This window comes from Danio aesculapii, chromosome 2, assembly GCF_903798145.1.
Source record: "Danio aesculapii chromosome 2, fDanAes4.1, whole genome shotgun sequence".
NCBI classification, from domain to species: domain Eukaryota; kingdom Metazoa; phylum Chordata; class Actinopteri; order Cypriniformes; family Danionidae; genus Danio; species Danio aesculapii.
The window spans coordinates 48869876-48889301 of record NC_079436.1 but is presented as its reverse complement, the minus strand read 5'-3'; the positions used below and the strand labels follow the sequence as shown (position 1 = coordinate 48889301).

Genomic DNA, 19426 nt, shown 5'->3' with positions numbered 1-19426 from the left:
ATCTATTCAAAAGTAGTATTGCCCCATACTACATACACAGTAGTATTAACACATGACTAATCAACATTATATTAGCATTGATGTTGTTAATGTTACAACTTAAAAATTCACAGCTGACCTTGCTAGCTAGCTAACCCATTGCAATATTGCACGTTCCACTATTGCATAGTGTTGCCATTTGGCAAAACACATTTGATCGATTTACAAAAAAAAGAATTTTGTTTTGAATGTCATCATAACTTACTGGAGGTGATGTTTCAGATTGTTTTTTGGATCTGACATAATTTGATCATTGTTTTTATTGACATTTACTTTTGCATTCAGCAGCTACTCACAATGAATGCCAGTCTATCAGAAATAGCGACACAGAAAAACAAAGCATGTCATGTGACTTAACCAAAGCACATCATTGGCTACACTAAGGTCTTCTTTTTCCAACAAAAAAAATATGTGGTCTTAAAGAAACAGTGGCAGGGAAATGAACATAAGTAGCATGTTGCCACATGGTACACCGTGCAGTAGAGGGTTAACCATGATTTTGTGTGGTAAAACATGGGAATAGTTCATTTTTATCTTATTGTATTATATGTTATGTTTTTGGATGATGTCTTTGTGAATGTGGGTTATTTTGATGATGTAAGCAAGCCCCATAATACAGTTGAATCATTTACAATAAACATTCTTCATACAATTTCAGTGTATGCAATAATGCAGTGTTGAGTTTAGTTCAATTCATTTCAAAATGATTTGTGTTGGATTTTCACAATAATTATTGTGCCAAAGCATTTTTCGAAAATGTGCACACTATTACATTACAATCAAAATCATTTAAGATTTAAAGGTGTGAGTATGGTGGAAAGTACAGCAGTTAAGTGTACACATGTTATCTGCAGATCTACAATATAATGCACTTTTTTCAAAAGATTAGATCTGTATGTAGCAGTGGAATATAACCACTAGATGGCGGTGTGTTAGAGCAGTTTGCTGGACATCTTATGACATTTGATCCTCCATTATTGAGTTTGTGAAAGGGTGAATATATAAAGAAATGGTTATTACCCTATTTTATCTATCATTGAACCATGAATCATCATGTTTTTTTCCAATGTTTTATGCAATATGCTGCAATTCCTTCATTAAATGAACAACAAAACAGATTTTTATTCAGATCAACCCATTCCTGAGTACATATCTATACATAAACTATACATGTTATACTATACTATACTATCTTATTGAGTCCTTGTAATATGGAGTATTTATTTATGTGGGCCAGTAGTGTAATACGTTGTACTGTAAGTGTGATACATTGTGAACTAATGCACAGATTTTTTTTTTTTCTTCATTAGATGCCCGGAGTTTGATGAGTATACAGATTCTCTACTGATGTTTCTTCACTCCATTCCTGGTCTGAAGGAAGTAAAAGTTTGGCTTAACAACCTGATTGAGAGCTGGGCAGCTGGTCTGTTCTCACTCTTCCTGTCTTGTTCCAGCTTACTTCACGTGCAGTAAGTAATCTTTATATTTTTTGCAATAGAGAACTCACTAAATATTAGATATTTAGTACCATAGGAAATATCAGAGGATAAGGCTGTTTCAATCTGAAACAGAAGACTGTTATTGTTGTGTTTAATGTCTGTGGTCAGACTTGAAACTGTGAATTCTTCTTTGGCAGATTGAAAACCAGTATGAGTCTTGCTAATGATGTGGAGAGTTTAGGTCTGCTGAGAGAAGATGATGAAGTGAGGTACTGTAACACGCCTGTTTTTTTTTTTGTTTTGTTTTTTTTTTGCTATTTTATTTCTTTATATATTCACTTAGATTTATAATTGACATGTAAAGGTTCAAAATGTAAGAATTGTCATGCATAAATTACTCTTTAATTTATATTTAAATTGCTTGTGAAAAAGCACTTTTCATAAAAAGTCGCTACAGAGAAATGTCACTTAAAAAATGTTAAATAGTATTGTTCTTGTAAAATATACCAGTAATTCTTTTGTTTACAACTGTATTTCATATATATATATATATATATATATATATATATATATATATATATATATATATATATATATATATATATATATATATAAAGTCAGAATTATTAGCCCCCCCTGTTTATTTTTTTTCCCCCAGTTTCTGTTTAATGGAGAGAGGATTTATTTATTTCAACACATTTCTAAACATAAGAGTTTTAATAACTCATTTGTAATAACTGATTTATTTTATCTTTGCCATGATGACAGTAAATAATACTTGACTAGATATTTTTCAAGACACTTCTATACAGCTTAAAGTGACATTTAAAGGTTTAACTAGGTTAATTAGGTTAACTAGGCAGGTTAGGGTAATTAGGCAAGTTATTGTTATGATGGTTTGTTCTGTAGACTATCGAAAAAATATAGCTTAAAGGGGCTGATAATTTTGTCCCTAAAATGGTGCTTAAAAAATTAAAAACTGCTTTTATTCTAGCTGAAATAAAACAAATAAGACTTCCTACAGAAGAAAAAATATTATCAGACCATACTGTGAATATTTCCTTGCTTTCCTTCCTTGTGTGTGTGAATATATATATATATATATATATATATATATATATATATATATATATATATATATATATATATATATATATATATATTCACACACACACACACACAGTAATGTTATATACAGTACATCAATTGGTACATTTTGGTGGTAGCTAACCGGCATGGTCATCCACACACAGTAAAAATACCCCGCGAGCCTAATATTAACAACACATTATCAATAACAGTATGTGATTTTTGATTATCCTATTTATTCAGGAAAAAACCCATCACTGTCAGAACAGATAGCAATAGAAAACGATAACAACTTGTTTTACAAAACATTACTGATACCAAACTATATTTGTCTAAGATATTACAATTTATCTTTTTACAATATTGCACCTGCTTAACTCGGAAAACTCAATTAGTGTTCAAAAAAGGTTTTGGTGGGACAAAAATTGTTTTGGCAGTCGCCAAATAATTTTCGATGTAGGACAAACCCTGTACATATATGCTGTACATTGCTGTTGTTTCCTGATCTTCTTATAGTGCTTTGTGAATTGTTTTATAAGGAAAATGGAAATAATAGTAAATTCATAATAATCAGAATTCATAATTGGTTGAACACATGCTTTAATACTGTAGCATAATCCATTGTTCCCCTGTGCTGCTTTCCAGGCTGTCTGTCGGCTGTAACCATCTGAATTATATAGATAATTATGATATTGACCTCTTTAAACCTCCGGAGCACAAAGTTCTTCCCTGCGTCACCCTCACAGTGACAGATGAGCCTGAGAATGCAAACGCGGACTGGAATAGATTCTTTCAGGCCTACAACCAGCTGAAAGACTTGACTGAGTGGTAAGTGTTTTAAGGGTTTGATGTGAGAAAGAATGTGTTTGCATGTACGAAAGCTGACAGTGACAGATAAATAAAACATTTTTATTTCACAAGGATTTAAAGATGTATGTTTTTTATTTACAGTTCTCCAGAGTATGATCAGAGTATGAGTGATCTACTCTCCATTCTACATTCAGTCTCTGGTTTGAAGAAGGTGGATCTTAATTGTAGATTCATGACTGTTAATGGAGCGTCCAGAGTCCTGGATCTCATTCAAATGAACCCCAGTCTAAATACATTGAGGTGAGAAAATTCAGCATGCTGCTTTTGATAGTCTACCAAGATGAATGCAGACAGTTTTTTTTAAAGCCGACACAGAGACTTACTAATAAATACATACAGTACTGCATGCACGCTGAAAACTGTATTTAAAGAATTTTAAATTTGCTTTTTCTGCCATTGTATTTTTGTGGCTCAGTTTTTTGACTTCTGAGTTGCCTGAGTCAAATAAGGTGAACATCAAGATGGACTACAGGAATAAATTCTACAGGTGAGAATTGAGTGATTCTAAGTTTAACCCATTAAACCAACTAATACATTATTAAAGAACATAGTGTAGTGATTACCTTAATTTGAGCATGAAAAGAGAGCATAGTACTAGGGCTGCATCCAACCCTGCTGAAAAAAAACTGCTTAAAACCAGCCTAGCCTGGTTTTTAGAGGGATTTGACCATTTCCAGGCTGCTTAAACCAGCCTAGCCTGGTTTTAGATGGGATTTGACCATTTCCAGGCTGGTTTCCAACCATTTCCAGCCTGGTCTTAGCTGTTCAGGCTGAAAAAATGACCAACTAAATCCAGCTAAAACCAGCTTGACCAGCATGAATTAAGCTGGGCATAGCTGGTTTGGCTGGGCTCCCAGCCTCGCTAGTCTGGTCAAGCTGGTTTTAGCTGGTCATCTCCCAGCCTGATCAGCTAAGACCAGGTTGGAAATGGCTGAAAACCAGCCTGGCCCTGGACATGGCCAAAAGCACTCTAAAACCAGGCTGGTCAACCAGCTAAAACCAGCCAACCAGCCTAGGCTGGTTTAAGCTGTTTTTTTAGTAGAGAAAATTACCCCTATACCCTTAAACAGTACTATTTGAGGGCGTAGCCATTTCTAATGGTGTCCGAAACCATAGTGGACTTTCTGAAGTGCACCCGATCCCACAAATTACACTCCAATGACGAGTGTACAGCCCATGTACACTCAATTGCCTGAAGCAATTTGGTTACGTAATAAATGTAGTTGATCGATGGATTATAATTATAATTTTTTAGTTTTTAAGTTATTATTTATTATTTTTGTTTATGTTTTTGATTGTGTACTGGTGTTAAGTGTTTGGTATTTATTGTGCTAAGTGTGTCATTCTTGTTATATGCATGTAAAGCACTATACCATGTTAGAATGAATTGCCCCAAGGGGAATAATAAAGCTTCACACTAAACGAAACTAAACTAAACTAAACTAAACTAAACTAAACTAAACTAAACTAAACAGCTAGAAAACTCTTCAAAATACACTTTTGAGTTTGCGCATCGAATAAATTTTCGCATCTGACCACAAGATGGCGGCGTTTCAAAGTTTCAAAACAAAATATGATTTAAAGTAACGTTTGTATACAAGACAGACATCACAATATTAATAATAGACAGCTAGCTAAGTGTTAAATAACCATCACATGAGATGATATAGAAGTTTATAAAATCAAATCTGCCTGAGGGATTTATCCAACAGCAAAGCACACACAGAACACCACCCTCCAGTGCACTGAATTTACTCAGACGTTTCATTCACTCCTTTAGGTGAACTATATTAGTGGACTAATGTTGGGAATAGTAATTGAGGTGACGATTTTGGTTACAGCATAGCTTGGCGCTTTCTAGTGATACTAATGCGTAATAACATTATAAGTGCTCATCACATTTACACAATATTACAGGTATATTACAAAGCATTACCGTTTTGAATTATATTTGGCTTTTATACTTTTAGCTTGTTTGGTAAATAGCTCTGGTCATTTTTATATTTTCTTGCTTAAATTTATTTTTATTTAAGTTTTGTCTCAAAATTTTGTATTTTGATTAACATTTAATCTAAAATTTTGATTGCTAATTGTTTTACAATATTAAAACATTGCACGTGGGTCATTAGCAAACATACTTATCATATCTGTCATCTGTGTGCATTTGAATAAGAAGATACTGTATGGGAATGAATTCTTTCATATTTTTATTACCATTATATTATAGACCTATTTGTCTCATTCAACAGTTAAATGTGCACTGACAGTGTCCTTTCTGTGTGAGATTTCTCTATATACCCATATTAAAGATTATGTGTGTGCTTGTTTTTCAGTATCAATAAGACAAGTGAAGAGGACAGTGATTCAGAAGGATCAAATAAGATTCGGTGGGATGAATATTTTTACTTAAGTCTTTTTGGATACACTGACTTACACCATTTCAGAGTGATCTATATATACACATATCAATTCATTTTTTTTAAGTATCAGGTTTAATCAATTTATTCTGGATCTTTATATGCAGCTGCATTCAAGTTGGTAAATATTTAATAAAATATTCACAGGTTTTCATCTGCAAGACAGATTTCAGATGATAGTGATGAAGACAGCATGTCCTCATCTCTCAGCGACTGCAGCGATGAAATTAAGTGAGAAAATACAGTTTTTTTAATATTTATGAAACTGATGGAATATATATGCACATTTATATTATTTTTGCTAAGACGGCTAATGCTGGTTTTATGCTTTTCTTCTGAAGTGATTCTGATGAGCTGGGACAGCGTAGAGCAGATTCATGGCTTAGAAATCAGGATGAGGAAAACTGTGTCTGGGCAAAGCAGGTATAAAGCAAATCTGCATTGCTTAAAGGGATAGTTCACCCAAACATTTCCTCACCATTTACTAATTCTCATGTGCTTTCTAAATGTTTATGAATGTTTTATTTTGTTCTGAACACAAAACAAGATATAATTCTGAATAACTCTAGAAAAACCAACCATTGACAATCCATAGTCAAAACAAAATCCTGCTGCTGCTTTCCAAACATTCTTCAGTACATCTTTCATTGTGTTCAACAGAAAAACAAATTGCAACAGGTGAAGGGTGATGTAAATTATGGCAGATTTCAGTTTTGGGTGAACTATCCTTTTAAGTTCCTTTTAGTTGAAGGTGAAGCTGATTATCAAATTATTGCTGTTAAAACAACGTAGTTCTTGATGTATTGGACAAAAGTAAGATTAGAGAAAATCTGCATTTTATAAATCTTTATTTACAAGTATCTCAACTTTATTTGACATCTAAAAATCAAAATCTGACAATGATTGAATCTTTTTGCAACAAACGGTTGTTTGTAGTGGGTTTTTTTTGTAAATCTCATTGAAAATGTTTACTTACATTCTCACTTATACACTGTAAAAAATATTTGTAATTACATTTCCATATTTTGTGATTCATGTTTTTGATTATATTATCATTCATGTGTTTATATTGTATTGTGAGACCTTGATTTTCCTTCAACAACTTGTGATGTTGAAAAGAGTCGTTTTTTTTTTATAGTTTTACGCTACAATAATTTACAATACACAAACCTGGTAATAAACTGTTAGTACTTTTTTGTGTTATTTTACAGACTTAATTCCCTATATTCTATTTATTATACAATATAATGTTTCAGACTAGTAAAACTACAGTAATAGTCACTTTGTTAAACTGCAGAATCGAATTTTCAACATTAAAGGTCTACAGAGCAGAGATCAACGTCAATAATACAGGGTGATTTAAAAAGAATACCACAACTTTGAAAATCAAGAACTCTGCAAGAAGAAAATGAGAGCTAAGCTCTTTTTGTCGTTGATTTAGGAAAGCTCTGAAGTTTCATTCGCTTGCTCATATGGTCGGAATAATTGCAGCTATCCAAACTGTTACGCCCGAGATGCTAAAGAGTGTGGAATGAGTTAGAGTATCGGGTTGATGTCCCTCGAGTGTCTGGAGGGGGTCATATTGAACATCTATGAACTTGTTTTCTGCTGAAAAAACTTTAAATATTCTTCACATTGATTAATTACCCAAGGTTCCATCATGTTTCTTTGATTAAATGCAGATTTTCAAAGTTGTGGTTTTCCTTTTGAATCACCCTGTACAATTCATGAATGTAATTAAACAGAAAAACACCTGTAAATCACAAAATACAGATTCTGTTAATGAGCAGATATTTTTATAAGTCTAGGCCATCTTTACAGTTTTACAATACATATTTTGTGTTTGTTTTAGTGTATTTCTGAAGTGCAGTGGCTCCAGTCCTGGCACACAGTCTCTACTGTCACGCATAGAGCTCACACTGTCGGAAAACATGGGAAAAGCTAACAGCGACTGGGAAACTTTCCTACAAGCATATAACAAATGCAAAGGGATCTCAGCAAGGTAACAGTAATAATTGCACTGTTAAATATTTTGGATATAATATCACTAATAATATGAACTATGTCTTATTTTTAATACAACAGTAGTCCTGCATTAAATGAGAGTGTGGGCGCTCTGCTGGCATCGCTGGACCTCTGTCTCTGGTCTGAAAGAGCTGCAGTTGACCATAGGAATCCTGTCTGAAACGTGGCCCCCAAGATCTTCTCACTGTGTCACACGTGCTCCAGTCTACATCACATCTGGTATGATAAACTCACTGTTGTTTGGAAGAAATCTTGGCCACAAAACGAGTTTAACAAACTCTTGGATTCTGCTCAAGTTTTTTTTTTAGGTTGACCAAACCAAATAATGAGATCAGTTAGGATCTGGTTTAGTGGTTTCACAATGCATGATAAAATTATAAATTATTTTTAGATAAAATTATGATATAATTTTCCTCAAGAGTTCACATACTCTGGGTTATTAATTCTGGACCGCATGCAGCTGAAAGTGTGTAACATGCACATGACTGCAGCAAACATCCAATCACATGACACATCAGAGGAACAGTTTGAGTAATTTCTCATGAGAGAGGCAACAATACTCACCTGTAACGTCTGTTGAAGATCAAGAGATATCATTATCAGAAATATACCTCATTTAAATACATAAAACACTATAGCAAAAGTTTTAGAAGGCAACTTAAAGAAAATGTTATTATTAATGCTGAGTGTTATGTCCCTTTTAGGTCTAGGGATGTGACCACAACAAAAAATAAATGATTGGTGATGGGTGATGTGCAACTGCTGGAAAAAGAGAGAGAACTCTTCTCCTTCAAACAGAACGGCTATAGACTTAAAACAAGGTCAAATCAAGAAAAAGAGAAGAATATTTACATATATCCAAATGTAACAAAGAAAACAGGGTATTAGTTCGGCAAGGCCAAAACAACCAACAAAAGTTAAGCTAACTCCTAAGATAATCTCTTGCTAATTTGTAAAGAAAAAGAAACAAAATTGCATCAACATGAACTAACTTCCTTTACTGTCATAAATAGGAGAAAACGGATCCAAAACAAAATGGCACCCATCTTCCTACTTAACCCTCAAAATAAATATAAACAAATCAACCAGACTCACTTCTCTTTAGGTGAATTGTTAGATGTTATCAAGAAAATCATTAACGGTAGAAGTCTGACTTCAATAGCCTCAACACATATGAGCTACTTAAGCTAAAACAAATCTTTTAAAGCTCTAGTAAACAACAGGTCTGGATGTGGAGAAGAGCTCAGCAGCTGCACAATATAGCCACCACTGGTTTGAGGTCCAGCTCAGGTTAAATACTCTCTCTCCTCTCCCAACAACCAATCGCTGGAAAGATCCAATGATCACTACCAGTTGGACACCTGAATTACCTGTAGGAAGAGAGAGGCACAGACAGAGAAAGAGAGAGAGAAAACAAAACAAAGCACATTGTGCACACCAAAGATACATCTCAGGATGTAAAGCTGTGAGCACACTAGACTTTTCTCCCTATAGACTTCCATTATACGCACGCGAATGTGTCAGACGGGATACGCAAGCTCATGCGTCATGTTCGCAGATCGCTGCGTTGGAAGTTAAAGATTGGTGAAGTCTGACCTGCGAAATTGAGGATTAAAACATGACCTCTCTGTACAGAAAATTAAATTATGGAGCAATCGCTTGCTTTTTTTAAACGTCTAATCGTCTTGTTTAATCCCGCCCCTTTTCGCAGCACCCCACGACAGAATTTCACATGCTCAACTCTAGTGTGACTGCAGTTTTTACACTGGTCAACGATTACATTTCTAAAATCATGATTAATCACACGATTTTTAGCGATAAATGATGATTTATTGCATTCCCATACGCAAAATTCAACAGTTAATTCAAAAGTGGATAGCACACTTTCATTTGAAAACTTCTGTTGTATGATTAAAAGTGCAATGAAACAAGATGTTTTTTTACAGCAGTATTTAGTTATTAACAGTTAAAGATGTCACTTAAAATTAAAGTAATCAAGTATTCTAAAACAAAACTATTTGCCACTGCCAGGGCATGTAATGTAATTGAGCGATCTTTACATCAGTGCTTATCAGCTGTTCTTCTACACCGCACTGTTCTCAGATAACCAGCTGGATAGATGAACTGTGTTTCAACTGTACAGGGTCTTTATATAGTGTGCACTGTTATCTACTAACCTGAACACAAGAAAACCTTTTTGACACTAACTGGGTATATGCACAGCTAATGTTTCTTCCCATACGATAAACTTGCAGTGAACGGTTAGTGTGATTTATTTATTATTATTATTTTTTTCAATTTTATACGGTTCCTTTTACAGCATCGATGTTGTAATGTAAATAAAACCGAGATGAAAAGCTGTTTACTCGCACATGCCCGTCAGGATCAGCAGGTGAGCGCAGAAATGCCACTGGAAATACTAGAGTAAAATTAATTGAAATACTTTAAAGACATGTTGTGGAAAAATATAATTTAACGCAGTGCTTCTTGTACATTCTGAGGCCCACTTTACAGCATATATCATTTAGGCAGTGAAGATGATGATTTATAAAGAAAACAGACCTTAAACGCGCCGATTTTGTAACGGAATACAGTTCATCGAAAGCGGTAACCCAGGTTACTTACAAATTAAAAGTCCTTTGTGGTGATTTATTTTTTTACCTTAAAATAATGTCTGCTCCGAAGCAGATTAGCCATGTAGTGTAAGTTACCATGGTGACAAACCAACAATCCTACAATTATGTCATAGGTTTTAACAAATTATTTTTATTTACGTAATTTGAGCACCCAAACACACAGTACGCTGCATAGAGGTTGAAATGACTGTTACGATATCATGACTGTTAATGATGAAATAATGATAGTCATGAGCTTTGGGTCATAACCAAAAAGGACAAGATCTCAGATACAAGCGGCGGAAATGAGTTTCCTTCACAGGGTGGCAGGGAGCACCCTTATGGATAGGGTGAGGAGCTCTGTTACCCCGGGAGGAGCTCGGAGTAGAGCCGCTGCTCCTCCACATTGAGAGAAGTCAGCTGAGATGGCTCAGGCATCTGTTTGGGATGCCTCCTAGAGGCCTACCTAGGGAGGTGTTCCGGGCATGTCCCACCGAGAGGAGACCTCGGGGAAGACCCAGGACACGCTGGAGGGACTATGTCTCTCGGCTGGCCTGGAAACGCCTCGGAATCCCCCGGGGAGAGGGAGGTCTGTGGTTCACTCCTAAGACTGCTGCCCCCATGACCTGGCCCCGGAAAAGCGGTAGAAAATGAATGAATGAATGGGAAACTAATATGTTCACAGTCTATTATAATGAATGGCATTCGATCGCCATATGTGTGAAATACAGCATGTGGCGATAATGCTCCTTAGGAGTTAGTCGCCGTTAAACAAGAAAAAGTAGGACAGGATTTGATCATTAACCAAATATGGTTCACCCCGACATAGATCGTGTGGCAGGGATTGTGTGTCCTGAAATGTGTGGGGGTCGTTCGGTCTGCAGCTGGATATTATTAACCATCTTGAGCATGAAAATTCAAGAGTTTGTTCAAACCAAATTCAAACTTACCTTAGTAAAAACCCAATCTGGCAACACACAACAGGTTTTGGTCATTCTGCTAGATATTAATAATCTGTTTTGTGTTATTTTATTCAAATATGTACTGTACTGTGATGTCACCATGAAAAAAAGATGATTCCAAATTTCAATTTATACTGATTTAGATGGTACAAAGATGTTTTTTTTCTTATTTGTCAGTTTGCAGGTGGAACATGATAAGAAATACAGTCTGCTCAATGCATGCTCCTCTCTCAGCATCACCAGAAACACCACAGACTCTGTGTAAGTTTATCTCTTGTTGTTCTGTTTGTTAAGAAATTTCACAGATTTCTAATATGAGCCTGGAATCGTGCAATTTTGACTTACACATTTCTCTCTTTTTCAGCTGGACTGTTGCAATTAATTTGCCCCGTGATGCCATGATAGAAATATCTCCATCATTTATTTCATTCACATTTCCATGTTCAGAGATTTCTAAACTGGATGCACAGTATCTCTTTGAAACTCTTGGCTTTCTTAAAGGTTTTGATGAAAGGTAAGATTCTGTATTATCAATATGAATAGTCATAGTTGCATCTATTTTTTATGCACTGACTATACATTGTAAACATTAGTGAACAGAGATTTTACATTATATACTGTGTATACGGTAAGTATTCATAGCGCTGCACTTTTTCCATATTTTTTATGTTACAGTCTGATTCCAAAATGGATTTAATTAATTTATTTCCTCAAAATTCTACACACAATTCACCATAATGACAATGTGAAAAGAGTTTTTTAAATTTTTGCAAATTTATTAAAATAAAAACCTGAAAAATCACATGTACACAAGTATTCACAGCCTTTGCCGTGAAGCTTTAAATTGAGCTCAGGTACATTCTGTTTCCACTGATCATTCTTGAGCTGTTTCAGCAGTTTAATTGGAGTTCACCTGTGGTAAATTCAATTGATTGGACATGATTTGAAAAGGCACTAGAAAATTTGAACTATGGAAGTCAATGGTTACAGGTTTCCAACATATTTTAAAATATCTCCTTTTGTGAAACTCATACTGTAATCAAACTGTAAGTAAAGATTCATTGTTAGCTGCTCTATCATATAGATTTTCAAAACTATTTCAAGTCAGTAACTGATCTGAGGTATGTCAAGCTGTTACCATTATCATTATTTGGCTATCAACAAAATTATTGAACAAACTTTTAATCAACCAAGTTGTTTTGCTTATAATCTAGTTATGAGGAGCATGAAGAGCTTGTGGGCAATTTGATATCAGCTGTGCTCTTCGTTCCTGGTCTGCAAAGGGTCGAATTCAAGATCAGCAATCTAACAGATAGCTGGGTGAGCAGGATTCTGTCTTTACTGGAAGTCTGTCCCGGTCTACAGGTGATCAGGTATGAGGAGGTTTAAAACCTCTTGCATTTGTTAATTAGAGTTGAGACCGAACATTTAAATACATGTTCATGTTTCAGATTTGACTGCATAGAAAGCAATGGCATATTGTTGGAAGATGTTGTGAGGATTTTGCAGAGCTCCCAGATGAATTCAATTTGCAGGATCATCATCACAGGGTATGTCTTATAATCTAATTTATCCATTTATTAAAGAGTTGCAGCACATTTAATAATTGATGGGTGACCCAGATAGATGTTTCCTATTCATATATCTATACAGTTGAAGTCAGAATTGTTAAACTCCCTGAATTATTAGCCCCACTGTTAATTTTTCCCTCAATTTCTGTTTAATGGAGAGAAGATTTATTTCAACACATTTCTAAACATAATAGTTTTAATAACTCATTTCTAATAACTGATTTATTTTCTCTTTGCCATGATGACAGTAAATAATATTTGACTAGATATTTTTCAAGACACTTCTATACAGCTTAAAGTGACATTTAAAGGCTTGACTAGGTTAATTAGGTTAACTAGGCAGGTTAAGGCAAGTTATTGTATAATGATGGTTTGTTCTGTAGACAAAAAATATAGCTTAAAGGGACCAATAATTTTGACCTTAAAATGGTTAATAAAAAATTAATAACTGCTTTTGTTTTAGCCGAAATACAACAAATAAGACTTTCTCTATAAGAAAAAATATTATCAGACATACTGTGAAAATTTCCTTGCTCTGTTAAACATCATAAAGGAAATATTTAAAAAAGAAAAAAAAAATCTAAGGGGGGCTAATAATTCTGACTTCAACTGTATATTTGGAAATTGACATTTCTTTTTTTTAAAATTATAAATCTAAACATTGTTTTGGTTTTGTGTTTGTTTAGTAAATTGATAAAATGTACTAAAATATCCACACATTAATGATAAAGTTTATCAAAAATAAATCACATTTCCCTCTGTAATTGGTCTGTAAATATTTGGGGTCAGGATTGTCAATGTAGATATGCACTGAATTTGCATATGTAGAGAATTATCCACCGAAAATGTCATTTTCAGTTTCAAGCCGAAAGAAAAATACAGCTGAAAATATGAGTCTAAAAAGATTACGCTGGGTCACACTGCCAGCAGTGTTCAGTGCCTGAGCTTCACTAGTTATTGCGTGTTTTATTTTTCTTACAAACTAAAAAAATGGTTTTGTTACGCAAGTAAATTCTGCTAGACAGTCATCATGTCTTTCAGCACGAGAGAGAAAACATTAGTCATATTTAAATTGTCATGCTTAGAACAAGATTACTACATCAGAAAATAAGGATTGAAAAAATAATAGTGAAAAACATTACATATTCTTCAAAATCTATTTCATAAGTATATATAATGTTAAATTCGTTCATTTTATTTTCAGCTTAGTCCCTTTATTAATCTGGGGTCGCCACAGCGGAATGAACCGCCAACTTATCCAGCACGTTTTTACGCAGCGGATGCCCTTCCAGCTGCAACCCATCTCTGGGAAACATCCACACACACTCATTCACACTCATACACTACAGACAATTTAGCCTACCCAATTCACCTGTACCACATGTTTTTGGACTGTGGGGGAAACCGGAGCACCCGGAGGAAACCCACACGAATGCAGGGAGAACATAACTGAGCCGAGGCTTGAACCAGCACCCTTCTTGCTGTGAGGCGACAGCACTACCTACTGTGCCACTGTGTTGCCCTAATGTTAGATTAGAACCTATACAATTGTAATCTAGTTAAAGTTGCCAGTGATGTTGTGGTTTGGGCAAAACTGTTGTTTATTTTAATAAGGAATATTTTTAAAGTGAATCAAACTTTAATATTTTTAAATATTTCTGTAATTAATAATTTTTTTTAATTCAGAAACAAATGCAGCATGTATGTTTTTGTTTGTATGTATGCTGTATATATAAATAAAGTTCTTCAGATTATTATATTCTTTAGTATAGAATAATTATTATGTTATAGGAAATCGGAATGTGCAAAAATCTGTATTGTCAAGTCACACTTACCAAAACAATCAGAAGTTGCAATTGGACAAGAAAATTTGTCAATTAGGTCTATGTGATAGAATAATACATTTTTATTACAAAGCATTTTCAGTTTTGGTTTTCGGTCAACTGCATTACAAATTTTTAGTTTTGTTGTCGGCCCCTGAATTTTCATTTCGGCACCTCTTTAGTTAAATGAATAATTTTTCAATGTTTTTTAATGTTGTAGGATGAAGTGCAGTAAAGCATCCAGTGATGGGAAAGTCAATGTCACCTTCTGCAGAGACCCTCTCTCAAAGCTGCTCACAATACATAACATTAAACCACAAGACAAGCATGGTGATGATGATGACTTCGAGGAGCTTGAGGATGAAGACTTTATTGTTCTTTAGAGAAGATGAGTCCTATAGTAAGACACATTTTTATTCATCTTATTTTGAGTAACAGCTTTTTTTTAAACCTAGTTATAACTGTCTTTCAAGATTACAGCTTCATGAAGTCTTCTAGTCCTTTGAATAGTTGATTTTGAAACTGAGTGTATTTTCAGGACTGTAGCGTATTTTAATGTACAGCGGTGGAAATAAGTATTGAACACATCACTATTTATCTCAGAAAACATATTTCTAAATGTGCTGTTGGTTTTAAATTTTCACTGGATGTTGGTAACAACCAAAGAAATCCATATATGCAAAGAAAACAAATCTAAATAGTTTACAAAGGAAGTTATGTGTAAAATGACATGACGGCGGGAAAAATATTGAACACATGAAGAAAGGCAGTGAAAGCCCAGACAGCAGCTGAAATCTCTCAGTAGTTCTTTTGCAACGCTCTGCCCTTTATCGTTGTAAATGAATATTAGCTGCTTTAGTTCAACATCTACATTAGCAGGATGATGAAGATGAAACCAGGGTGGGCATTTCAGCCAGACAATGATCCAAAACACAGCCAAGAAGACTCTCAATGCTTTCAGAGAAAGAAAATAAAGCTGTAGAATGGCCTGACTTGAATCCAATAGAGAATACAAAATAAAGATCAGATTTGATAGACGAGACCCACAGTGACAGAACCATCAAGGTTTTTACACTCTGAGCAATTACACCTGAGCAATGCATGCGACTTCATTCTCCATATGAGAGGTGTCTTTAAACTGCCATCACCAAAGAATCCTTGTTGTTACACATAGCTAATTTTTCCAGATTAAAAAAATATATATATATTTTTATGTTTGTATTGTTTGGGTTTTTATAAAAATCTGGTTTAATTTCATGTCAACAGCTGCTTTACAAATATTATTCTCAGGAAAAAACATGACAATACTTACTTTCCCCACTGTATGTCAAGTGCACTAATAAGCCTATTATTGATGTACTGTATGTACTAGACTCACCGACATTAGAAAATCCCATAATGCACCTTAAAATGTTTTTAAATATAAATAATTGAATATAACACTATAATTGTAAATATAATTCTTAAATATAACTGTCGCAGTGACACTTTTGAGCTAGTCTGAAATAGTCGCCTTTCTGCCAATAAATGTCCCGTGGGTTTTGAATTCACAGATGTGTAGTTTCGAAAATTAAGGTGCTGTTGCAGAAAAAATGACAGAGCCACAGGTTGCCGTTTTTGCCACCCAGTTCTGTTTGTTCACTCCTAACACTTGCTGAAGGCAGGAACTTAGAAAAGAGTGGTTGAGTGTTTTTTTCCAGTTGTTTATTTGAAGTTTCCTAACACTGTTTAAATTACGACCACACTTTTGTGTGTGTGTGTGTGTGTGTGTGTGTGTGTGTGTGTGTGTGTGTGTGTGTGTGTGTGTGTGTGTGTGCGTGTGTGCGTGTGTGCGTGTGTGCGTGTGTGCGTGTGTGCGTGTGTGTGTGTGTGTTTCTCACTTTACAGAAGACAGCTTTCAGAACACAAGGGTGTGAAGACAGCTGCTTTAGCTTATTCAAAACATTTGAACTTGAAGATTACTAAGAAATTGTACTTGAATTATTTTTAGCAAGACAGGTGGTTTTCTTAAATATTCAAATTAGAAAAATGGCTTACGCATAGTCACACTTTAATTTATAATAAATTAATTTATTAATAAATAAAAAAATAATAATCTCATACTACTCAGATTAAGCTGCCTATGGTTATTTAAAAAAATCTTCCACTGATGCAGTTGACAGATAAACAATTTAGGAAGCCGAAAAAGGGTCACTTTAAAATTAGTTATGGTGTTTAGGAAAATAAAGAAAATTATTCTAAATATTTGTCAAATTATATATTTGTAAGACAGCTACAGTATCATTCCAAAAGGGTGAGTTGTAGTGATATATATCCATAGTTTAGAACTAAATCAGTGAATATTTTTTATGTACTACAGTAGCTCTGTTGATTGGAATAGATAACTTGGTTGTATCATGGGGATACAAATAAATAGTATTTTTACAAGGGAAGTAAAACGTACAAGGTTAATTGCATTTTGATATGTTTATTGATTTAATTTTTTAATATTGAGGAATGGAAATAAGCTGATGATTTTAGCAGAGTATTTTATCGTAGACGGTTTGGAAATGTGCCTAAACTGTCTTTTTTAAGTTTTTGTTTGGTTTTAAATTTTGTCAAATAATCCATAACACTCAAGGCTTGATTAAGAGGGTGTAATAGAACCAGTTTGAAGAGTTCTTTGATTTGGAGACTCACACATATTACATCCATATTTTATCTTAATACCTGATCAACTAAAGCCAAACCTCCTCATATACAGACAACATAACTGAGGGTTTTATTTTTTTTTTTAAGTGCTTTATTTACATAAAAAATAGCGCAGTCAGCAAATGCAAAATTTGTAATTTATATATCAAAAATAAATCTCTTCTGTTAAAACAGTTTCTCCTCAAAACAAGATAATACATTTCATTAAAGAAAATTATAAAACAAGACAATGATGAATATTTCCATTACATTTACTATATATTGCACCATAGTAGGCCCAGTGGTGCCCACTGACACTCAATTGCTTAACTTTTAACTGCATTGACTTTCCTTCAGTTTAGTCCCTTTATTCATCAGTGGTCTCCACAGCGGAATGAACCACCAACTATTCCGGCATATGATTTACACAGCAGATGCCCTTCCTGCTGCAACCTAGTACTGGAAAAAAACATACACACTCACACACATACACTACAATCAATTTAGTTTATTCAATTCATCTACAGCACATGACTGTGGGGAAACCGGAGCACCCGGAGAAAACTCATGCCAACACAGGGAGAACATGCAGACTCCACAAAAATGCCAACTGGCCCAGCCAGGACTAGTGACCTTCTTGCTGTGAGGCAACAGTGCTAATCACCATGCCGCCCCTAACTTTTACTTTGAATGATTTTCATATCAAAAGCAAACTAAATGCATTTGCAGATGCTTATTTTTGCAGATGCTTTTAAGTTTCTGACATATACTCGATATAACACTTTATTTTGATGGTCCATTTCAGTATTAGTAGACTGTCTGCTTAATATCTGTTGATACTGCTCCTTTAACAGACATTTAACTGACTATAAGAAACTTTGCAAGTACATGTCAACTTACACTAACCCTAACCCCAACCTAACAGTTTACTTACAATCTAATGAGAATTAGTTGACATGTACAGTAGATACAATGTGAAAAACGGACCATCAAAATAAATTTTGACATTTTGTTCATATAATATTGTATATGTATATATAATACATATTGTTGTATATAAAGAATCACTTTATATATTTGTAATCTACACTGCATAGTTTTTCAAAGGCTTAAAGGCTATAAAGGGCAAAAGAACACCCCCAGCATCACTTTAAAATAGCTCGTATGTATAGCTTGTGATCTTCTCCAGGAAGTGGTTTTCACGTGTTGCCTGCAAAGGAGTCTCAAAACAGAAACCACGTGAGATTTTCTTTCCTATCTGAATGACATGAACAAAAGTTCTTAAATGTCATATTAAAACAACGTACAGTACATTCACTGGTGTTTAGAACAGAGGATTGAACTACAGTGAGATTACACGGCAATTGTGTCTGAGTAAAAATACTTCTGTCACCAGCACATGGGTCACAATTGCATTCAGATGTTTGCCAGATACTTTTATCCAAGATGACCTGCATTACATTAAAGAAACATATTTTTCCAGTGTTCCGTCAGACTATCTTTGACGTTAAACTATTGTCAGGATATATTATAAATAACAGTTAAAAACTGGCAATGAAATGTTTACACCTTTTTACAGACTTTTTGGTCTAGTCAAATACCTGTACTCTGTGAAATGCCAGGTTACTTCAGCTTAAATTTGGGTAAGATATGGACAAACCCAACAGATGGGTTTATAAATTTGATCAGCTGTTTAGTTTGTCTCTATTTTAACTGAATTTGGGTTAAAACAATCTATTGTTCTACTCAGGGATGGACAGTATTTATGATACAAGTATTTCAAATACATATTTTAAATACAAAATAGTATTTTTGAATTTGTATTTGATAAGGTTTATGAAAATGGCTTTATTTTGTATCAAAACACTTTAGAGTCTTGTATTTTGTATTTTTAATATAATGTAAA

At 34.2% G+C, this 19426-nt stretch overlaps 1 protein-coding gene and 1 long non-coding RNA gene across 2 annotated transcripts; both read left to right on the top strand.

The window, feature by feature from the left end:
* Positions 1–1250: 1250 nt before the first annotated feature.
* Positions 1251–6089, top strand: LOC130238576 (uncharacterized). Its single transcript, XM_056469642.1, has 8 exons — positions 1251–1255; positions 1350–1508; positions 1676–1747; positions 3213–3395; positions 3519–3677; positions 3853–3924; positions 5771–5824; positions 6002–6089. The coding sequence occupies exons 1-8, from the start codon at positions 1251–1253 to the stop codon at positions 6087–6089; spliced, it is 792 nt and encodes a 263-aa protein (XP_056325617.1).
* Positions 6090–6211: 122 nt separating this feature from the next.
* On the top strand, positions 6212–7988 carry LOC130237335 (uncharacterized). The gene is made up of 3 exons (XR_008838535.1): positions 6212–6277; positions 7707–7856; positions 7940–7988. It is a non-coding gene; the product is annotated as an uncharacterized LOC130237335 (long non-coding RNA).
* Positions 7989–19426: the final 11438 nt, after the last annotated feature.